This window comes from Orycteropus afer, unplaced genomic scaffold (assembly GCF_000298275.1).
Source record: "Orycteropus afer afer isolate SDZICR_OR568_19922 unplaced genomic scaffold, OryAfe1.0 scaffold00015, whole genome shotgun sequence".
NCBI lineage: Eukaryota > Metazoa > Chordata > Mammalia > Tubulidentata > Orycteropodidae > Orycteropus > Orycteropus afer.
The window spans coordinates 13363991-13388565 of record NW_006921602.1 but is presented as its reverse complement, the minus strand read 5'-3'; the positions used below and the strand labels follow the sequence as shown (position 1 = coordinate 13388565).

The 24575-nt window shown below is 43.5% G+C and overlaps 1 protein-coding gene across 1 annotated transcript in view; it reads right to left on the bottom strand.

The window, feature by feature from the left end:
• Window positions 1-24575, bottom strand: part of CA12 (carbonic anhydrase 12) — a 78598-nt gene that overhangs the window by 11894 nt on the left and 42129 nt on the right. Inside the window, exons 3-8 of the mRNA XM_007958022.1 lie at window positions 10552-10731; window positions 7320-7462; window positions 3929-4024; window positions 3001-3064; window positions 2334-2491; window positions 253-379 (exon numbers count right to left, since the gene is read on the bottom strand). Of these exons, the coding sequence (XP_007956213.1) occupies window positions 253-379; window positions 2334-2491; window positions 3001-3064; window positions 3929-4024; window positions 7320-7462; window positions 10552-10731 (768 nt within the window). The remainder of the gene's footprint in view (window positions 1-252; window positions 380-2333; window positions 2492-3000; window positions 3065-3928; window positions 4025-7319; window positions 7463-10551; window positions 10732-24575) is intronic.

Sequence of the window (24575 nt, the reverse complement as noted above, 5' to 3'; positions counted from 1 at the left end):
TTTCAGGAGGGGTTTAGTCTGCACACCTGGAGGCCCAGAGTTGGATTTCCTTGCAGTCTCAGGGATGTCAAGAACAATGAAGAGACCCAAAGAAACCCACACCAAATAGCTGCTGGACATTCCGTTGGCAGCCAGGATACTCTTAACCAATCTTCTAGAAGTATCCGTGGCAAAGAGAGGATAAGGTCTCTGGATTCATACAAAATGGACATCTTGATACCACGCTCCCCCACAAAAATTGCATCTCCTCACCTTGTCGGAAGGAGACATACACCAGTCTCTCGTCAAACTTCTGGACTTGCCGGAAGTTGTTGACCATCTCTCTGGGGGAAGGATCACTCACATGTGTGCAGTACAGAGCTGTCTCCAAAGCCAGCAGCTGAGAAAAAGGGCAAAAACATACCCTGGAGGCACAGTGACACTCCTTTACTTTGCCTGCTTGGGGAAGAGAGCTGTCAGCCCTCACCTCGCCTATCTGAGAGAAGAACCTGGAACCAACCCCCAGATGCTGATGGGTGATGCATTAGAAAGCAGTGGTAAAGCCAAAGAACTGCTCCCTACACCCTGGGGGTGCCTAGGCACTGCTGGGTCTGTCCTCCCACCTTCTGAGGCTCAGGGAAGGTCAGTGTTATTAGTTCCTAATTACCGTGGGTGGGTGGAAGCTCCTCAGCTTCTCCTCTCATGAGCCTGAATTGGAACTCAGCTCTAAATCTGAGGGGCCTGTGGGCTTGTTCTAATGGCCACATCAAAAGGAATAAAAGGAGGAAAGCAAGAGTTTCACAGGCCATCTGACGCCTAGCTCCATGTAACTTCCATACACCCACATAGATTATATAATCCATTTCCAAGGCAGTTTCTGGGTTAGGATGTTACTGCTTCCCCGCACATTTTCTCTCTGATTCATCACGTCTTTATTTCTGTCCACCTACCGCTGCCATTTATCTAGGTTACTCACATCAGAAGCTCATAGTAAAAAAGAAGGAGCAACAGTGATGCCGTCCTGATCTCAGGCAGCAGCAGGGAGGCAGGAGACCATGAGCCAGTGTTTAGTGCTGCCCTGGTCCTGTCTGCTTGTGGAGACATTTTTCTTCTTTGTGACTTTTGGCTGTGGACTAGAACAATGAGTAGTGACCTGGGACTCAGAAGACCTGGCTTTGGGTCTCAGCTTCTCACTAACCAGTGGATGATTCCAAAAGTTTCTTAAACTCTCTTACCTTCATTTCCATCATCTATAAAGTAAGAGGGTTACACATTATTGCTGAGGATTTTATTCCCCGGTTTTGCATTAGACTATGGGTTTCTTGAGGACAGGAACTCTGATTTACTCATTCCTATAATCCCAGAAAGGAGCTCTGGTGGTGCAGTGGTTAAAACATTTGGCCACTAACTAAAAGGTCAGTGGTTAGAACCCACCAGCTGCTCTGCGGGAGAGAGATGAAGCAATCTGCTTCTGTAAAGATTTATAGCCTTGGAAACCCTATGGGGCAGTTCTACTCTGTCCTACAGAGTCGCTATAAGTTAGAATCAACTCAATGGCAAGTGGATGGGGTCTAATCTCAGGTTTGCTGTTTGTTAAATGTTTTAACACAATCCTATCTTTAACCTGCCCATGTAAAGGAACCATGCTCTCTCCTGTCTGGGAAGTGAATACCATCCAACCACTGAGGGCTATGTTAGGAAATACAACTTTACAATGTTTTTTGCAAGCATTCACTTCCCTAGCTTGACTTGGTGGCTCCACTTTTGAAGCTCACTCTGTAATTTCTGCAAGCAGGATGCAAAACTCCAAGAACTGTTGGTGCTGAGTAGATTCCAACTCATGGTGACCTTATGCATGTCAGAGTGAAACCGGCTTCTGGAGAATTTTCAGTGGCTGATTTTTTAGACATAGATTGCCAGCCCTTTGTTCTGAGGTGCTTCTGGACAGACTTGAGCCTCCAACCTCTCTGTCAGCAGCTAAGTGTGTCAACCAAATGCACCACCTAGGAACTCTAGTACTCAAAAACCCCAAAAAATCAAACCCATTGCCATCAAGTCAATTCCAATGCATAGTGACCCCCACTGGGTTTCCAAAGCAGTAAATCTTACAGAGGTAGATTGCCTCATCTTCCTTCCATGAAGTGGCTGGTGGGTTTGAACCGACAACCTTCTGGTTAGCAGTCAAATGTCTTAGGCACTGTGCCACCAGAGCTCCTTCTAGCACTCAAAGGCACCTTCAATATTTGGAGAGATTTTGGATAGCTGCTAATGAGACTCTGAGGAGATCAAGTCAATGAATTATGATAAGTACCAAGGTACAGTGTGGCCTCTGATTCAGATGGGATGACAGTTACCTGTTCCTGGGAAATATGTACAGGGTTTCGAAAAACAGTCCAGAGCACAGTGGGGTGACAAGGAGGTGTGGTCAGAGATCCTCTGTAGCGGTAGTACTCTTCAGGTCTCTCAGGAATCAGTTCTTCAATGTTGAAACCTGGAATGAGCACTTCTTGGCCTGGAGAGATATGTTGGGGGCAATGGTGTTAGCCTCACTCCATATGGCAGAGGTGAGCTGAGCATATGACTGAGCTTAGGAAAGTGAACTAGCCCCATTCTGGGCCATCCAGCTCCAGGATTTCATCACAATGCTGTTCAACAATCTGCTTCCCTTAACCCAGTAAACACAGACAGCACCTGCTCCTGCCTTTGTTTTCCTAAGGTCACATGTTGTTCTTGTTAGCTGCTATGGAGTTGGCCCCCAACTCATAATGACCACATCATGAACTGCCTGGTCCTTCACTATCCCCATGATCAGTTGTGGAATGAACAGTTGTGAACCATAGGGTTTTCAATGGCTGATTTTCCAAAGTAGATCACCAGGCCTTTCTTCCTAGTCTGTCTGAGTCTGGATGCTCTGCTGAAATCCGTTCAGTATCATAACAGTACACAAGCCTCCAATGACAGACATAAGGTTCACTAAATCCTTCTCCAAAGAGAGTGAATAAACAGCCAAGGACCACTCACCTTTGTACTTTACATCTTGAAGGTGACTGAAGATCTTGTCATATGATGGATTGAAGGAGCCCATCTACAACAGAGACCAGGCAGGTGGGTGGAACTATTGGGCTGGGATAGAATTCTAAAAGCTGAACCTGGATTGAGAAATGCTAGTGGAACACTTAGTTGGGGGTACATAGCTACTGCTATGGCAGTCTTCCCTGGAAAATCCACTGTATTAGGACAGTTATGAAGTCACTAGGCTGTTAGGAGTCAGGAGTCTTGTTTTCAGCTGATGGCACCAAGGCTTGAGTGTCCCAAGGCACAAGGTACAGCTTGCTAATCAGTGCTCCTGATTATCTGGCTGAGAGCCTGAAGGTCACAACTAATATGTTCATCTAACTCAGAACCTAAGGGAGCTCTGAGTTCATGTAAGCTAAGTCAGACAGGTAAGCTTGTTGGGAAATGAGGTACATACTTTCTCATTAGGAAAAAAATGCAAGTGAATCACTAGACATTTCCATTTTTGGGGTATGGGATTAAAGACATAATTTATTCCAGGGCCACATACAGGACAGATTGTGGATACCAGTAGTTGCATCAGAGGTTCAGGCATGTAGTAGGGCAGCACTGAATGACCACCTCTCCCTACCAGACTCTCCAACTGGGTGATTCCATGCCTTACGTGAAAGGGCTGAGACAGGGACTCATTTTTCCAGTACCAAAAAGAACATGCCCATTTCTGCTGCCCAGCCACAGAAAGCACTGTCTTTAGGCCAAGCGAGAAAGAAGCCTAGAGGGGAGTACCCTCTGCTTGGGAGGCAAGACAGCCAAACAGGAACAGGTTACCAGAGCCATATAAATCCAACCGACAGGTGTGCATGGAAGAAAATGCCATACTCTCATCTCATTCCTGCTTCAAATTTCATGTAAAAATCTTGTAAACAATTCTTACCTCAATGAGAACAGCTAGGACGGCGAGGCCTTCTGATTTGTTACTGGCGGTGCTGGCATCAGGGTACAAGTCTGAGTTATAATGGACGATATGGAGCTGCAGTGGGAGAAGACTCCATCAGGGGATGAGCTACCTGCAGGAACTTTTCACTTCTGTGGGAGACCTGGATCCAGATGGGAAGGCAGACACCACCCCACCCCACTTCTGCCCCCCAAGCTAGATCAGGCCTCACTGAGCCTCCCATTACCCCTTTTCCCTCAGTCCTCTCTAGACTGCAAACTTTACCTGGGTAGACTGTGTCTATTTTATTCACTCACTGTATCCTCAGAGTCTGATGTGGGCCTGGAACATACCAGGTGCACAATGGATACTGAATGAAAGACTGAATGCATGGGTTCTTAGACTAACCATGAATAAGCTTTGGTGCATTTTTCTCCTTCCTGATTTTTCCTATGGAATGCAGTTGTTTTTTTTCTCCCCCCAACATATGGGGTCGCCATGAGTTGAAATCAACTCAGGAGTAACACTTTTCCCCCCTCTCCATTTTCTGATTGTTTTCCTACGTTTTCTGGAGCCTGAGGCAAACAGCATCATGTGCTGGCTCAGCCTTAGCCCTGGCATCTCTCCACTTAATCTGGAAGCAATGGAGTTAATGAGAACCTCCAGCTGGAAACTTTATCATAACAATATCCAGCTGGCAGGACATGTATTTATCCCTCAGGTGGAGAAAATCAGAGCATGGCTTTTGTGAAGGTTTCATCATCCATATTTTAAGAGGCCACGAAGCAGGAATGTTATTCCATGAACACAGGCTTTTATCTTTACAAAATAAAATTCGAAACACCTTATTTTTCAGAGCAGAAATCACTTAGCATTATTAAAGTGAGGAAACAAGCAGTTTTTGAGAAATCCTGGCCTTAAAAAGTATAGATAAGACTCAAGACCACTGTTAGGACAAAATAGGAGCTCTGGTAGCGTAGTGCCTAAGGCATTTGACTGCCAACCAGAAGGTTGGCAGTTCAAAGCCACCAGCTATTCTGTAGAAGGATGGGGCAATCTATTTCTGTAAAGATTTATCGCCTTGGAAATGCAATGGCGGTTACTATGAGTAGGAATTGACTTGATGGCAGTAAATTTGGTTTGAATTAGGACAAATTCTGACAATGTTTAACCTGATTTTTAATCCTAGATAAGTATCAACTTATCTCCAAAAATCTTTATAAGTAGCTACATCTCTATATATAATAAATGCATTTTTGCTGATTCTTTGTCTCTTGGGACTATGACAGATATTGAGATTTTATGTTTCTTTCCTTTATCTTCATCTCTTTTCCATGTTAAAAAAACCAAAGCCAAATTTACTGCCATCTAGTCAATTCTGACCCATAGTGCACCCCATTGGGTTTCCAGGGCTATAAATCTTTACAGAAGTAGATCGTCCCATCTTCCTTCCACAGAGCAATTGGTGGGTTTGAGCCAATGACCTTCTGGTTAGCAGCCAAATGCCTTATCCACTACATCATCAGAGCTCCTTTTTCCATGTTATGTGGCTGTAAATAGAATTCAAGTGTATTTTATTGAATACAGTTTAAAGTTCCCATTTTGAACTTTTCAAGTGGCCCTTTCTAATTTTAAAAAATTACCTCAAATTATTTAGTGCTTTATGTGGTCCCCTATTAAGGATTTCTTAGGGGTCTCCACTTTACCACCTTTCCCTCTGAAGGGACCTAGCATGCCAGACTGCCCCCACACCATCTTGGCCTGGCATCTCTTTGAGAAGCAGAGCAGCATTCTATTTGGCTCAAATGCCAAGCACCTAGGTTCTTGTTTCATTCTACAGCTGACCTTTGAGCTCGTGGTCCATCTTGCCATTTTTCTTCTTGTGTTCAGATTAGATCAAGAGGAAGTGAAAACTAATACAGGCATAAGTAATTCCCTACAGAGGAATCCAGAAAGATTCTTACAGAGACTGAATACAGAAGAACAGTTACTCTTTCAAGGACCCTCCAGAAGGAAGCTACCATTTTAGGTTACTTGACAGGTTTCTGATTTGTTGGCATTTATGGTCCATCTTCACCAGGCCAAGAGTCTGGCAACATGGCTTAATGGCAGAAAAGAATAACAAAAATACTAGAGATATTTCAAAATGTACAAACCCTTGCAGTCTATACCCTAACCCTTTCTTTATTTCTCATGGAGAAGTAGAAGCCTTCACCTTGCAGTCAGCCTAAAAGAAATTGTAGTCCCTGAGGTTCAAAGAGAGGCCTGATCTCAACTATGTGGCCAGCTGATCTGGCCAGAAGTATATCCCCTATGTATTTGGTGTGTAGTGGTTAAGGCATTTTGGCTGCTAACCAAAAGGTTGTTGGTTTGAACCCACCAGCTGCTCTGTGGGACAAAGATAAGGCGGTCTGCTTCCATAAAGATTTACAGCTTTGGAAACCCAATGGGGGTCACTATGAGTCTAAATGACTCGATGGCAGTGAATTGAGTATACTTGGAACTAGATGAACAGTCAACCTGAGATGCAAAGCAGTTCAGCAAGTCTGAACAGAGAATGGATAAACTGTTATTTACTGTGGGCTTCCCAGGCTAATCAGTAGCATTTATCTCCTTGTAAGTAATAATAATAACCAGTTGCCATTGAGTCAACTCTGATTCACGGCCACCCCGATATGTGTCACACCAGAACTGAATTCTAATTTTCAGTGGGTTGTTCACTGGCTGATTTTATGGAAGTAGATCACCAGGCCTTTCTTCTGAGGCACTTTTGGGTGGGCTCAAACCTCCAACCTTACAGGTAGCAGACAAGTGCTTAACCATTTGTAACACCCAAGGATGTCCATCTCCTTGTACTGTTCTATAAACATTCAGAACCACACCCCTGAGTTCAATCCTATGGAGGCTCTGAAATGGAGCAGTGCTCTTCCCCTAAACTGTGATGCAGGAACAATGCTTTGCCCCTCTTCCCATTTTCTCTTGGAATTCTGGATTAGCATCTCAGGTGACATAGCACAAAGCTGTGACATCCCAAGCTATCCCTCAGCGAGTCTTGGATAGCCATCATGCCCTGCACATTATAATGCCAATCATCACTTAATCTGTGGCCAGGAAAAAAGTGGCTCAGGATCTAGGTCTCCATGTTCCAAAGCACAACCCATGCCCAGGGAGAGGAAAGATGAGATGAGAAAGACATATGGAAACAGCATGACCTATGAAGAAAGCAGGGCTTCAAACTAGTTCATTCTGGTTCTGACACCCTGCTGAGAATTTGCATTTCCGCTCCAGATGTACAGAATCCTGAATCTACATTTTAACAATATCCCCAGGGGGAGTAATTAACTCTGTGGGATGTGTCAGCCACAGCCTCTGCCAGCCAGGTCCCACTCACCTCAGCAGCAAAGTGCCTCCCTCCGATTGTGTGCTCAGAGCCGTGGGGGTTGTTCTGGTTCCCCCAGTGCAGGTGCAGCTGTGTGGCCCTGTAGCGGGACTGCAGGCCCTGGATGTACATGTCTGGGATCAGGTTCAGCTTCACTGCAGGGAGTGGAGGAGCAGCCTTTAGAGCCATGGCCAGCTGAGTGCTGTCAGAGGGCAGCCACAGAGGCAATACCTGCCTGGGGCTCAGAAAGAGGGGCACGTGGATGCAGTGAGGTAGAGACCATAGAGTTGCACAGGTCAGGAACCTGGGCTCTTTCCCCAAGAACATCCCTGTTTCCAGTGTTACTCCACTGGCCCTGGCACCTTCATGACTCCCCTTGGAAAGTGATGCAAAGACATTCATAGTAGATGTGGATGAGATGTTAATTTACGTAGTCCATGGATTGTTGTTGTTGTTATGTGCCGTCGAGTCGGCCCCGACTCATAGCGACCCCTCCTTGGGTTTCCGAGGCAGTATCACCATGGAAGCAGGATTGCCCAACCTTCCTTCCGAGGAGTGGCTGGTGGGTTTGAACCGCCAGCCTTCTGGTTAGCAGTCAAGTGCTTTAGCCACTATGCTACCAGAGCTCCCAGTCCATGGATTAGATACTGGCTATAAAGATTGGTTATTTTGTCACCATTGCTAATGTCAGATGGAGCTTGGTTGAAAGCAGAGAATACCAGAAAGATGTTTACCTGTTTTATTGACTATGAAAAGGGATTCAATTGTATGTATCATAACAAATGAATAACATTGCAAAAAAATGGGAATTCCATAACACTTATTTGTGTTCATGTGGAAGACCTGTACAGAGACAAAGAGACAGTCACTTGAATAGAACAGGGGATATTGCTTGTCTTAAAATCAGGAAGCTTCAGGGTTGTATCCTTTCACCATATTTATAATCCAAGAAGCTGGACTATATGAAGAAGACAGACGCATCAGGATTGGAGGAAGACTCATTAACAGCCTGGGTCCACAATCAATGACTACGAGAGCAGCAGTCAAGAAATCAAACGAAATACTGCATTGGGCAAATCTGCTGCAAATGACCTCTTTAAAATGTTAAAAAGCAAAAACTGTCACTTTGAGGATGAAGTGACCTCAACGCATGCTATTTTCAATTGCCTCACATGCATGTGAAAGTGGACAATGAATAAGGAAGACCAAAGAATCGATGCCTTTGAATTATGCTGTTGGTGAAGAAGACTGAACATACCAGGGACTGGCAGAAGAATGAACAAATCTGTCTTGATGGAAGTATAGCCGGAAAGTTCCTTAGAAGCAAGGATGTCAAGACTTTGCCTTACATACTTTAGACATGTTATCAAGAGGGATGAGTCCCAGGAAAAGGACATCATCTTGGTAAAGTAGCGGGTCGACAAAAAAGAGAAAGACCCTCAACAAGATGGACTGACACAATGGCTTCAATGATGGGCTCACACATGGTAACGACTGTGAGGATGGTACAGAACCGGGCAGTGTTTCATTCTGTTGTACACTGTCACTATGAGTCAGAACAACTCGATGGCACCTAACACCAATAACGTAAAGTTTGGACCTTAGTGAGGCACCTTTCACACTTTAGAATTCTATAACAATAGCAGTAATAATTGTCATTTATGAAGCATGTACTATAAGCTAGGTCTGGACATGTACTATAAGCTAGGTCATATTCTCTCATCTTCACAGCAGCCTAGCAAGAGAGCTATCAGTATACCCGTTATCCAGATGAAACCTCAACAAGGTTAAAATTCTACCCCAGAATCTCATGACTCGTACGTAGTCAAGCTAGGATTCAAATCTAGGTTTGTCTGACTCTAAAGACTGGGTCCAAAGAAGAATTGATGCTTTTGAGTTGTGGTGCTGGCGAAGAATGCTGTGAGTACCATGGTCTGCTAAAAGAACTAACAGATCTGTCCTGGAGGAAGTGCAGCCGGAATGCGAGAATGGTCAGACTTTGTCTCACGTACTTTGGTTGTATTGTCAGAAGGTCAGAAGGGACCATTCCCCGGAGAAGGATGTCATGCTTGATAAGGTGGAGGGTCGACGAAAGAGGGGAAGGCCCTCAACAAGATGGATTGACACAGTGGCTGCAACAATGGGCTCAAGTATAGCAAGCCAGTGGAGCTGGCACAGGACCAGGTGGTGTTCTGTTCTGCTGTGCATGGGGTCGCTATGAGTCAGATATGACTCGACAGCACCTAACAACAACAACAACAACAACAAAGACTGGGTAGTCCCCACTGGACTGAGTGGTCCTGTGAATAACTCCTGATGTCCCAGAATTTGTGCCAGCAGAACAGCCAGTGGGCCAAAGGACTCAGGCCCATCCTCTACCCTATGCCAAGAGATGAGCTTCTTCTGAGAGGTGCTGTCCTGGAGAACTCCCAAGCTGCTATAGACTGAATTGTGTCCCTCAGAAAGATATGTTCAAGTCATGACCCCTGCAACCTGTGAATGTGATCCTGTTGAGAAACAGAATCTTGTAAGAGGTTATCATGAGGTCCTACTGGAGTAAAAAAACTAAAAAATAAACCTATTGCTATTGAATCGATTCTAATTCACAGCAACCCTGTATGACAGAGTAGAACTGTCCCCCAGGGTTTCCACAGTTTCTTTACAGAAGCAGACTGCCACATCTTTCTCTTGTGGAGCTGCTGCTGGGTCTAAACCACCAACCTTTTGGTTAGCAGCCAAGTGCTTAATCACTGTGCCACTAGGGCTCCTTTATTGGAGTAGGTAGGTCCTACTCCTATATAACTGGTGTCCTAATAAAAGAAGAGAAGATACAGAGACAGGGAGACAGAAGAAGGCCATTATGTGGCAGTGCAGCTTGCCTGGAGCTACCAGAAGCCAGGAGAGAAGAATGAAACAGATTCTCTCTCAAAGGCTCAGAAGGAATCGATATAGCTGACACCCTAATCTCAGACTCCCAGTATCCAGAATTGTGAGACAATAAATTTCTGTTCTTAGAGCAAAAGCTACCCAGATCTGAGGTATTTTGTTACAGCAGCCCTAGGAAACTAATACACAGTCCCAGGACCCCCAGCATTCCTGGTGAAAGAGGCCCAACCATCCTAACGACCTCCCTCTGCCCTTCCTCATGAGTTCCTCAGTGGAGTCCCTTCCTGCTAGATGGGAGAGCAGGGCAGGGAACCAAGGGAAGCTCAGTGTCCCTCAGGTCCTTGAGGTCTCTACTCACCTGAATGTCCATTATTGGTCAGGGTAAACCGCTCATCAGCAGACACATTGTAGCCTTGGAACTCGAGAGGTGTGAGTCTGGCATCGTACTGGAGGATGTCACTGTGCAGGTCAATGGGGGACTGTAGCAGGCCCCCACAGGATGGATATTTCTTGGACCAGCTCTCCTCTCCATCGGGACCTGGAAGGAGAGATTCAAGCCCAATATTTTGTGGTTTTCCACATAGGATTTTTTCCTTCACCTTCGTACAATGGCTCCTTTCTTCCAGAAATAAATGCTTCAAGGCCCAGAGATCTCAGCCTATAAAATAAAGTCCAGCAAACACTTAAAGACCACCTTCTCTTAAAGTGATGTGGGAAAGAACTAGAGAAGCCCCATACCAAAGACAAGAGCCCACTGAATTCTGCTTTTTTTTGTACATTGTTCATTTTTTGACAAAATACACAATCTCTCCACATGAAGATCTGTTGACTTTTAGCAATTTAGTAACTTTATTATTGATATGAATTAGGAATTGCTGGGGCCCTTTGGGCCACCATGGTGAACAACAATACAGCCCCTGCTCACTCAAGCTGCATTCTACTGGGGAAAAATGTATTGGCTCCACCAGGTTGCCCCATGGTGGACTACAGTGCCAGGTCTTTGAGGCTGGTGGATTTACAGGTATGATCTTCCTGATAGGAAACTCTAGAGGACATTGACTCCTTTTTTTTTTTTTTAATTTTATTGTGATTTGCGTGAAAATTTACAGATCAAATTCATCTTCCATACAGCATGACATTGACATTGTCTCATGACATTGACTGTAATCTCCCACAATGCAACAGTTCTCCTCCCACTTCCTCCCCATAGCCACCTCTTCCCTGTATCCTTCCCTCCTACGCACTCCTGCCCCCTGAGCTGTCTCCCTATACGTACACAGCCCTTCTATTCTCCCATGATTGATCTCTCCACAGAGTGTATCTACCTAATGTAAATGTTCAGCTCATATGCCTGTCTTTTGTTTGGCTGGAAGCCACAGGAGTGGGTTCAATTCCAGACCTGAAGGGCAGCGAGGGGCCAAAGTCTCAGGGGTTCCACCAGGTTCTATCAGATCAGAAAACCTGGTCCCATTTTTTTTTTTTTTAAATGATTTTGAGTTTTATTCCACATTGTTCTCCCTCTCTGTCCAGGATCTCCTACATAGATCCCCCTCCAAGTGGTTGACAGTGGTAGCCTGGCACCATCTAGTTCTTCTGGTCTCATAGTCTATAGGCTGAGGATTGCTTAGGGTACCAGTCCCTTGGACTAATTGTTTCCCTTCGTCTTTGGTTTTCTTCATTCTTCTTTTCTCTGGATGAGGAGAGACCAATCATTGCATCTAGATGGCTACTTGCAAGTTTTTAAGATCCCAGTTACTACTTGTAGAGGACATTGACTCTTGATACCTACATGTAAGTATGTATAGGACCCAATCTAATATGGAGGCTTGAAAAATGTCATATAATTATAGGCCTGGAATCACAGAGGTAATGTAAGGTTTAGCCTGGGAAAGAGTATGACAATTCTAGTCATTCCTTGGAAGGAAGACTAGGCAATCTTCTTCCATAGAGATACCGCCTCAGAAACCCAAGGAGGGTTCACTATGAGTTGGAATCAATTAGATGGCAATGAGTTTGGTTTGGCTTTTTGATGAACTAATTATTACAATATAATTGACAAACTATCAGTGAGGAAGAACAGAATTTAAACAAAAAAAATATCCTCTAGGGCTCAGGCTTCTTGCTAACTACCAGATAACATTTGGCTCCTCTGTAAATGAAAATAAACAATCCTCCCTTTCAGATAAACTTTCCTATTCCCACAGGGAAAAGTCTTTAAAGAATGTAAAGCTATGTAAAAGATTATCTCCCATGGTAATTAAACAGATTTTCAGGCTGAGGTTTCTCCAGAAAAGCAAATAATTGGCTTGTCATGGCTAGTTAGGGTAGAACCATGGTGCTCTAAGGGCTCCATGGAGTTGGGAACCAAGATTCGTCATCTGGGGTCCATCAATCACTATTTTGGCACAAGGAAAGGTGTTTAACAAGAGCAAAGGGGGAAGGAACACCATTTCTTCTGGGGACTGTTACATAGACAACAGACTACAAGAGTGTAAGTGTGTATACCTTGCCCCTCAGAATACCCACCTCCTCCACCTTATCTTCTGCCTAGATGCCCTCATCTAAGAGTAGTGAGAGTCAGAAGAAATACTTGGTGCTACCACCAGCTGCTGCCTCGTAGGGATTGTCCAGCTCATAGCAGAGCCATGGAGGGTAGAACTCTGCCACAGAGGGTTTTCAACAGCTGATTTTTTGCAAGTGGATCACTAGGCCTTTCTTCTGAGGTGGGTAGACTCAAACCACCAACCTTTCAGGTAGCAGTGGAGCTGTTAACCGCTTGTGCCACTCAGAACTCCACTTGGTACCCATATTGCTTTAAAATGCTAAGAGGAATCGGTCTCTGGCTTAGATCTTTTAGGCCCTGTCACATTGGAACCTTATTATTTTTTCAGACTGTCAACCTTTGGAATATTCTTTTGGAAATGTTCAAGCTTGAAAATGACTTCAGAATCTCCAGTCTTTCACTATATATGTCAAAGTTTCTCTTGAGCTATACTGCTTTCATTTCCAATGCTTTGGGCTCTGAACTCATGGCAGCTCAATCACCAAGATGGCAACTGGGGGAGAAGAGGCCTGGAAGATGCCCAAGTAGTTGCTCCAGGGGCAAATTGGGGTAAAACAGGAAGCAGAGGGCAAAACTGAATTCTTCAGGGACCAGAGGGAGCAGAGATGAAGCAACCATGATGTATCATGTAAACCCTGAAGGTTGGAAAGAGGCACAGCTGCTGGGCAGCGAAACTTCCAGAGTGAGGCTGCCAGTCTTTCCTGTTCAGACTGCTCCCAATACAGCCTGGGCCCCGAGCCAGGGCAGCAGAAGCTGCCAGCAAGGCATGAGTGGAAAAACAGGGAGTTAGAGTCGTAACAATGAGAAGATTTCCCCTTGCACATGACTAAGAGGAAGAAGGCAAAAAGAAAGACTTTCTTTTCTCAGAGCTAAGGTTATAAAAGATTTCATCAAAAGGGTATGTTAGTGATAACTGAGAACTCCTTGAAGGCTGGGACATCTCATTTTAATCTCTATGGTCCCATGTTGTGAGTAGGATCACACACACAATAGGCATTTGATACACATTTCCCCCAAAGATTTTAACCCTAAAAAACAGAAAGCTTGGGAAATGGTTATCAGGAAAAATTTGAAAAATAAAATCACCCTAAAAACTTCTTATTGGAAGATAAGGGCCAAATTGGACTTCCAACCAAACCAAAACCAAACTCACTGCCATCGTGTTGGATCTAACTCACAGCAACCCCTTCTTGGGTTTCCAAAGCGGTATCACTATGGAAGTAGATTGCCCAACCTTCCTTCTGAGGAGTGGCTGGTGGGTTTGAACCGCCAGCCATCTGTTTAGTAAAGTGCCTTAGCTACTATGCTATCAGAGCTCCTAATTGGACCTCCTGGGTGGTACAGATAGTTAGGCTCGAGTCTACCCAGAGGCACCCTGGAAGAAAGGCCTGGCAATCTATTGCTGAAAAATCAGCCATGGGGTGGTGGTGGGGATGCAATGACCCATGTCATTTTAGTTTTGTGTATTTCACTGTACATAAATTATATTTCAATCAAATATATTTTTAAAAAAACAGAATAACTCATGTGGCCTATAGAATGAGATGTACCATATTCATATAATTACAGTACAGCTTAATTTCTTATTTTTAAGATATAAATGCAAGTTCTACATTTTTTCCCTGTTTTTTTTTTTTTTAAAAACAGCCATTGAAAAACCTATGGAGCACAGTTCTATTATGACACACGTGGGGTTGCCATGAGTTGGAATCCACTCAATGGCAACTGTTAAGTTGGGCCAAATTAGATATTTTAGAGCAGAAAAGACTAAGGATACTAAAGACAGTAGAGTTGCTATTGGCACACTCTCCTTGGAAAGAGAAGCAGCTACAATGGGTGGGAGAATAGAGAGAACTGGAGTGTAGATACCAGCTTTCACCATCCCCAAGTAAGTGACCTTGAATAGGTCATGTTCCCTGCCAGAGTCTCTGTCGCCTTTTATACGAAGAGAAGGGTTAGACAGATACTATGTTCTGGAATGTCCCTCTGGATTTCAGGGTCTGAGCTTTATTAAGACTATTAGGCTAAGCACCTTCACCCTCTGTAACAGGCAAGTTTGAACGAGTTGAAGAGGGTTACTCATGCCAAGGCAGCTCCTGAATGTGTGACAAGATGTCCAGTGGAGACCAGCTGTGGGAATGAGGGCACTGGGCACTGCTGCTCCTCAGGCTCACTGGAGAGCAGACAGCCCTCTTTCTCTACCTAAAACATATGGCCACCTGTCCTTGAGTACCAGTCACAGGCCTTCAGGGAACCCTTGGGCAGCTGGGTCTAAAAAGCCTTTTCTCCTCTTCTGCCTCTCCCTGCTTCTTCAATTATCATCATCATCACTATTATTATTTTAGTAGTTTTGATCCTTACAACCCTATGGGGTAAGCAAGACAAGAATCATCCATTTTATAGGGGGGAATTCATTGTTTAGGAAATACTATCTGTTTAGGGTAATGCAAAACTTGGCAATGGATACTGGTGATGGTGGGACAACATGATTAATGTAATTAGTGTCACTGAATTGTACATATAAAACATATTGAATCAGCAAATGTATTTATATATACATATATTTGTTGTTGTTATGTGCCGTCAAGTCGGACCTGACTCATAGCGACCCCTCCTTGGGTTTCTGAGACAGTTCAGTTTTTTTACAACAACAATAGCATTCTAGCTTATGGAGCTCTGGTGGCACAGTGGATAAGACGTTTGGTTGCTAACCAGAAGGTTGGTGGTTCAAACCACCAGCTGCTCCTCGGAAGGAAGATGAGGCAACTTAGTTCCATAAAGATTTAGCCAGTGGGGGTTGCTATGACTTGGAATTGACTGGATGGCATTGGGTTTAGTTTTTCAGTTTAGCATTCCAGTTTAAGGAGCCTCCGTGGTGCAATGGTTAAGTGCTTGGCTTCTAATCCAAAGCTTGGCAGTTTGTACCCATGAGCAGCCCTGAGAGAGAAAAGATCTAGTGATCTGCTCCAATAAAGCTTTCAGCCTAGGGTCATGAAACAAAATGTGTATGGACTACTGTATGGAAAACGAATTTGCTCTGGGATGGGAGGGGACGGGAGGATAAATTCCTAGACAGGTTGGAAAAAAAAATTATATAGAGAGAGAGAGAAAGAGAGGGGAAAAAAAAAAAGATTATTAGTGGTTACCAGGAGTAGGACGGAGGGAGGAAGGGGGATGTTTTTGTTTGTGGGGAATTGAGTTTATGCTAATGGTGGTAGAATATTTTGGAAAAGGATAGCAATAATGATGGCAAAACATGAAAAATGTCATTAATGTCCCTGAGCTGTAAATGGAAAGTTATGTTGGCAAATGCCTTGTTGTGTGTTTTCACTACAATAAAAGTAAAAAAAAAAAAAAAAAGAATTGCTCTGTAAACTTTCATTGAAATCACAATAAAATTTATATATGTATATATATGTGTGTGTGTATATATATATATATATATCTGTCACACAACTGTTGACAATCCAACCTTTTACAGATTTACAACTTATTCACAACAAAAACCCTGTGCAACCCTACCTTCAATACACATGTTATTTCCATAAGCATTAACTACCCCTTTTCCTCCTCCATCCCAGCCCTGGTAAACACTAATAAACTTCAATCCCTATTTAAGGAAAAAAATAAAAGATTGTAGCCTAGGAAACCCTATGAAGCAGTTCAACTCTGTCACACAGGCCCACGATGGGTCAGAATTAGCTTGATGGCACACAAGAGCTTTCGAGTTTACCTGTGTGAAGACTCATTTCTGTTGGGACCACTTACTGAAAAAGAAATTGGTTTCTGCCCTGTAGCCTGGGATATGGCTCCTGGGTATGTGGCTTCATAGAAGTTCAGAAGACGCTTCACCAGGGTCAGTGTCCCCCATTTGCACAGTGGGGACATGGTTGGAGCAGCCTCTTGTCTTTGTGGTTTCTAAATCCACCCATACCTCATTGCTACTGAGTCAATTCTGACTCACAGTGACCCTAGAAGACAGAGTAGAACTGACCCACAGGGTTTCCAAGGCTGTAAATCTTTACAGAAGCAGACTGCCACATCTTTCTCCCATAGAGCAGCTGGTGGGTTCAAACCAGAGACCTTTCAGTTAATAGCTAAGTGCTTTAGCCACTGTGCCACCAGGGCTCCTTGGCATGGGCACCGGGACAGCTGATTCCAAGGGTGGTGGTGGCCAACTCCATTCTGTGGCCCTATTCTGTACCTGGGCAATGCACCACTTAGTACCCACAGCAACACTGGCCTTGTGTGGGCAGCTGCAGCGGGTCTGTGTTTTCTCAACTCAGGCTCAGCTTTCCCACTCAGAGCCAAGTACTCTGCTGCCAGAAAGCTGTGGTTGGGACTGATTCTGCTAAAAGAAACACTTATTTCCAGCCACCGTGAAAATTCCACTGTGAATTTTGACTTTGTCTCTTTAGTTGATTAAATAATCATGATAAAGGAGATCATGGGTATCCAGAGTTTCTTTGAAAAATAAATAAATGAATAATGACATTATTTCTTTCCAGTTCATGAGTTTTTCTGCTCTAGTCAAAACAGACACGGATGAAATTCCTGTTTTGAAATGTAATAAGACATTAACAATTGGGCATAGCTTAAAATGCTCTCGTGGTTTCTGACTGGGAGTTACAAGGTCCAGGGTACAAGACTTACATTATGTGAGGTACAGAATATTCTAATGGAAAATTTCAAATGTATACAAAAGTCAAGAGAAGAGTGAACAGCACCCATGTTACCCAGCTTTGACAGTTAATTCTTGGTCAGTTCTGCTTCTTCTATTCCACTCTCACTCTCCCCCTACTGGGGATATCCATTTTGAAATATATCCAGACATATTTCATCTGTAAATATTTCAATATGTATTTTTAAAACACAAAAACTTTTAAAACCAAACCACAATCTCATTGTTGTTAGGTGCTGCTGAGTCCATTCTGACTCATAGCAATTCCACGTGACAGAGCAGAACTACCCCATAAAGGCTTCCTAGGCTGTCACCTCTATGGGAGCAGATTGCTGGGCCTTTCTCCTGCGGAGCCACTGGGTGAATTCGAACCACCAACCTTTCCATTAGCAGCTGGGGGCTTAACCATTGTGTGACCTACAAGCTCATTATCACACCTAAAATGTGAACAATTCTTTAATATTATTAAATCCAGCTAGAGTTCAAAATTCTCCAGTTACTTCATAATTTAATACTTTATTTGTAATATTCAGGATCCAAATAAGGTTCACTATTACAATTAGTTGATGTCTTATGACCTAGATTTCAATTTGATGGTGCTCTGCCTCATCAGAGACCAACTGGCCCCCCATCCTCTCAGGCTCAAAATCTGAGCCACAGGTAGCTAGTTCAGTTCATCCTTCACCTGTCAGTCATGGAGCTACCACCTCCACCCTGGGTTAGGCCTTGGCAGTCACAGTGCAAGATTCCCTGCTGGCATACTAGCCTGCAGCTTTTCCTTATTACATTGCCAGTCTCACTTTCCTGTTATATTCAGATTAATCCAAATTAATCTGAAGCTCTGCTTCTGTGGTGCCACCCTATCACTGCACTCTCTTTCGCCACAATACAACCTCTCCCCCAACAAATCAAAGACTACATGCATATCTAGGAGATAATGCAGGTTCCATTCCAGACCACCTCAATAAAGCGGGTATCACAACAAAGTGAGTCACACAAACTTTTTTGTTTATCAGTGCATATAAAAATTATGTTTACACTATACTGTAGTCTAGTAAGTGTGCAATAGCATTATGAAAAACTTTGAAATATTGTGAGAATTACCAAAATGTGACAGAGACACAAAGCGAGGACATGCTGTTGGAAAAATGGTGTCAATAGACTTGCTTGGTGCTGGGTTGCCACAACCTCTCAATTTGTTAAAAAAAAAAAAAAAAAAAGGCAGTACCTGCAAAGTGCAATAAAACGAGGTATGCCTGTTTAGCCCTTTCACACATGACCTCAAAATGCTTCAGCTTGTCAAGGCCTTCAAAGATGCTCACACCACTCCTTAAACCAGTTGCTGTTGAGTAGGTTCTAATTCATGGCGACCCGTGTGTCGGAATAGACCTGTACTCCACAGGGTTTTCAGTGGGTGATTTTTCAGAAGTAGATGCCTTTCCTCCAAGACAGACTTGAAGCTCCAACCTTTCAGTTAGCATCGGAGCACATTAAATGTTTGCACCACCCAGGACCTTCCACATCACTCCCCAGTCCACTTCTTGGGTCAAGCCAACTTCCCCCATTCTCAGAACAAGCTATACCTGCCAACCCTCACATAGGTTCTTATGCTAAAAATCGACAGTATATCTTCTTCCTTCCTCTCCACCTTTCCAAACCTTGTCCACCCTTCAAAGTCCAGTTCAAGTCCTGGTCAAGTTACCAGGACTGGTAGAGCCCACAGTACTCTCTCCCTGTCCTGAGCTTCTTGGCCAGTCTGTTGAGGCTGTGACTTGAATTATTTAACTGTCTCACCTGTGACTATCATCTCCAGACTAGCACTATGTTTACATGTTTTGAAGATCTTTTGAAAACAAGAACTTTTCATTCTACTCCTCTCCATGTCTAAACACATGGTGGCACTTAGTAAACACTCAGTAAATTGAACTGGAGGATTTCTTAAGCTCATTTCAGAAATCTAGATGAGTATGTGTGTGTAGTTAAAGGGAGTTGATAATGAGAAGGGTTTGGTTTTGTCTTTAAACAGAGAGACGTAAACTTGCTTCTCTACAGAAGGAAAAGGGGAGTAGAGAAGGAGGGTTGGGTACAGGAGGAAGAGGAGATCATCAAGGAATCCTGGCACTGAGAAGACAGTAGGAAGAGGATCCAGCCCCCAGAGGTGAAAATTAACCCTGGGCTGAAGGGGGTGCTCAATGCATGTTTGGTGGATGGAGCAGATCAGAACATTACATCCTGCCTGAAAATGAGATCCATAGAGTGAAAAGTCCCAATCAGAATTTCTGGAACTCAGCAAGACTGCAAAGGTGATCAGAGAGAAGGATTAGCTATGGGAAGATGAACAGTCTGAATTTCTTACCTTTTGAGCTGTGTGCAGCCAAAGTATGCCAATGAGCCTAAACAAGTTTGTGATTTTTTAAAAAAATGAACTTATACTTATCTATTTTCTTAATACATTTTGTGCCTTATTTTTAAATTTCACTTTAGAAAATTTCAGAGTGTGTACAAAAGTAAAGAGTATAGTATAAAGGGCCCCACGTATCTACTCCTTCATGACCACTTGAATTATGGGATAGTTTCATCTACCCAGACCCATTCCCCTTCCCCTAGGTTATTTTGAAGAAAATCTATTAAAGCTTATGTATTCCTAAAGACAAGAACTCTTGAAAAATTGCCACAATATCATTTTCCCATCTCAAATATTTTAATAATAATTCTATAATGTCATCATTATAATCATATCCTTGATCGTCTCATAAATTTAACAGTTGGTCTGAATCAAGCTCCAAATAAGGCCTAGGTACTGTGACTGGTTGATACATCTCTTAAGTTTCTTTTCATTTATGGGTTCCTCTTTCATCTCTCTCTACAGGTATATCTACTCTGAACATTTTTGCCTTGGCCAAATAACAACTGATACAAAGTAATGAAGGATAATTTTATTTATTTTATAATCTGTCTGCATACCTGGTTGTTGTTGTTGTTATGTGCCCTCAAGTCGGACCCAACTCATAGCGACCCCTCCTTGGGTTTCCAAGGTAGTATTCTTATGGAAGTAGATTGCCCCACCTTCCTTCCGAGGAGTGGCTAGTGGGTTTGAACCGCCAGGCTTCTGGTTAGCAGTCAAGTGCCTTAGGGACTATGCTACCAGAGCTCCTATACATATTATAGCATATAATAATAATAATAATAAAAGCATATAGAACGTCTTTGAAGACAAAAATGTAACTAATGGTACAGTTTGATTGTTGTTTCTCATTGATTACTCTTCCTCACTGACTGTTTTTCCCATGTGTTCAATAATAATCAAAATTTTAATGAAAAGAAATATTGTTTGTGACTTACATTAGATCTGACAGAATCTGGACCAAAATCACCACCACCAACAACAACCAAAAATGTGTATTCATTGTTATCCCACCTCAAGGTTTATTCCCTTATCCTAAGTTGGTTCTGCAGCCCTCCATGCTGCCCAATGACATTTCTTGGTGGTTGCAGTGTTGTGAATTACTTACTATAGCCCTTCTAGCCATGTATGGTTGGTCTTGTGACTTCCACAAAATGGTTGGGTAGGACAATGGAAATAAGGTGCTTGTGGCCTATGAAGGGGGTTGGACAGCCTGCTAATAATGCAAATAAGGTGCATGGAACTCTTGTAGGGGGTTAGTCAGTTTTGCCATCCCACTAGACTTGAAGGAGCCAATCCCAGAGGCAGAAAAAAAAGGGACCCTCACTACCATCAAGAAGAGCCAGGATTGAAGTATGTCCTTTGGACCTAGGGTCCCTGTGCTGAGAACCTCCTAGACCCAGGAGACAGAGGTGTAATACAGGAGAAAGCATGAGACAATGAGAAGCAGCAGCAAGCATGGCAGAGTCCAGTGGCAAAGAAACTGCAGCAGAACTAGGAGACTGGTGCTAGGTGACACGGTGGGCTTCCCAGCCCACAGAGCAAGAGAATTGTGCACCTTTGGGCAGGAGGTTTCCTGGCTGAGTTGGGTGCCTCCAGGTACTTATCAGTAGACTAAAGAGCTTTGTAATACTTGCCTGAGCAGTGCAGAAGGCAGAGGCCAAGGTCAAGAGGAGGCTTGTCCTGAAGAGGAAGAGAGGAGGCCTATCCTGAGGGGAAATGCATGGAAGAGAAGGGCCTGGTTTACTTTCAGGGCCAAGAGTAGCTGAGAGAGCTGACCTGCACTGAAGGAGGAAGAGATGTGCTCTCCACTTTGGGGGAGCCTTCCAGACTTTGCCTACATGTTTCCTGACCCTGAGTGGTAGCCTCTTGATCCTGATCCTGAGTTATATCTGTTACTTCCCTAATAAACCCCATAACAGAGTATGGTCCATGAGTTGTGTGTGGCCATTGCAACGAATTATCAAACCCAGCAGAGAAACAGAGAGTGCCATGGAAGGGATAGCTAGTGTCCGAATTGGTAATAAGTTTGGAGGGTGGAGGTATGTCTGACTTCCATCTCAGCTCTCTCCTCCCTTTTGTGAAGTTAGATGAGGTCTGGTGCCATCACACCACTTTTACAGTGGTCATCCTCTGTTTCTGTGTAAATGCTCAAAGCAGGCGGCTGTTTGGGGAGTGGTCGTGGGCCACGGGCTCTCATAACACAGTGAGCTCAAACTTGCACCAGCAGATAAAGCTATAGTGATAAGGTTTAGGTTCTAGATGCTGACATGCCTTTTTTTATTTTTTATTTATTTTTTTCACAACCAATAGTTAAAATCTCAACATAATGAAAGCTTTTGGTCAAGTTTGTTTTGCAAGAGGATGTTGTTAGCTGCTATCAAGTCAGCCCCCAGCTCACAACGACACCATGTGTTACAGAGCAGAACTATTCCATAGGGTTTTCTTGGCTGTAATCTTTATGGAAGCAGATGGGCATAACTTTCTCTCACAGACATGCTGGGTAGGTTCGAATTGCCTTCCTTTACATTAACAACCAAGAGCTTAACTGCTTGCACCATGTAGGCGACAAGAGCCTACATATACCTAGTGCATATTTATGTGAAAATGATCACAGATTGTATATCAAATTTAAATATATTCAATAAGATAGGTTATATTTGCAATAAGGAGAAAAATCACTGAATATTCTCCTTGGAGTGCTATTTAGTTTTGAAGCTAATTCATTCATTTCTTTAACAAATATTCTACTACTGTGCCTGGCAGTGTACTAGGTGAAGATACACTGAGGAAAACAACCAATCTGGTGCCTGTCCTTATAGCGCTTACATCCCAATGAAGAGACTAATAATAATGAATAAGCAAGTAAACCAATAGGTAGATAAAATAACTATAGTCTGCCATAAGTGCTATGAAGAAAGTAAGCAAGGGCTGTGATAGACAGAAATGGAGAGATCCATTATGGATGAGGTGGTGCAGGCTGGCTTCCTAGAGGAGGTGCCATTAAAGTTGAAACTGAAAGAATGGGATGGGGTCAACTGTGAACAAAACTTGAGGAATGGCATTCCAGACAGCAGGAACAGCCAGCACAGAGAGTTTATGAGTTTAGGTAAGTGTGATACATCTACTTAGAAAAAAATGTAGGATTCACTTGTTTTCCCCTTACCCAGGGCTGGGCCCTACAATATGACAACATTGAGCAGGAATCCTACCCCTTGTCATTCAGCATCTTTTCATCTCAACTCCTGTGCCTGTTAGAAAAGTCTTCCTTTCATAGGGCTGATATCCACCTCCCTTTTGGGGTTATGCATCAGTCCTGCTCTCCATCCACAGAGAACACAGCGAAGCCACAGGACCCCATTCAGAGGGAGGCAGTAACCTACACGTTCCCTCTAACTAAATCCATCACCAAGCCACATATCCTCAGGATGCTGTTTGCCTATGGAAGTCATATTTTAAAAATACTTTTTAGCTCCTCCAGTTCACTTCTAAAGTTGGAATAAAAGCTATATGGCTTCTCATAACAATTCAGTGAGTTCAGCAGGTCAGTAGTCTGGAGTTCCCACAATGTCCATTTTGGCTGGCTTCTGACCTGCCAAGCACAAGCAGAAGGTCACATTGCACTGGACTCTACCTTGTTTTCCTGCCCATCAAGTGGACAGGCATAACCGTAAAGCCCTGGATCTTGTCCACAAGGAAAGGAGACTACCAGGGGTGTGGGTTAATAATTGATAGATGAGGTCTAATGATTTTATTACTTATAAACAGAGGCCAAGGAATCAAACTGGCCTTGAAGCTTTTCCTTTGCTGATGTTACAAATGAATCAGAGATGGGTCCTCTTTTCTCTTGAGCATCTTAGAAAGTGTTAAATGTGTGTGTGTGTGTGTGTGTGCATGTGTGAGGGTTGGGATCTCCCCATACACTGTTTATAAAGCTTAAAGCTGGGTTGGCATAGCACACCCATTCTTTTTTTCTTAGATTGTTTCTCATAGATCAATAAAAATAGAAAAGTTTTCTAAAGATGCTTTCATCTATATTTTATATAAAACTTTTCTCTTTATTATCTCAATTTTTGTTTGGGTCAACTTGAGAGCTCACTGAGATGGGCTGGGCAAAGTCCCCCTGCCCCCAGCCACCCTATGGCATCATGTCTGGTTTAACAATGGTAGTGAGGATGGGAGGGTGGAAGGAAGGGTGTTGTGGAGGTAGGGATGTGCAGACTAGAAACGTGAAGAGGTGAGAGGAGGTGATGATGTAAGACTGAGGCTGCTAACTCTATTAGCTCTCAGGAAGTCCATTTCCTGCAACCTGCCTCACCCAGTGAAAACGACAACAACAACAAAAAAACAAACAGATGAGCTGACTTCGACTCATGGTGACTCCATGTGTGTCAGCACAGAACCGTGCTCCATAAGGTTTTCTTTTTCTTTTTTTTTCAGTTGTGATTTAGGTGAAGATTTACAGAGCAAATTCACTTTCCATATAGCAGTTTACATATACTTTGTCTCATGACATTGACCACAGTTTACCACAATGCAACAGCTCCCCTCCCACTTCCTCCCCATAGTTACCTCTTCCCTGTATCCATCCCTCCATACACTCCTGCCCCCTGAGCTGTCTCCCTATACATAGGCAGCCCTTCTTTCTCCAAGGAGTGTATCTACCTCAGGTAAATGTTCAACTCATATGCCTGTCTTCTGTTTGGCTGGAAACCACAGGTGTGGGTTCAATTC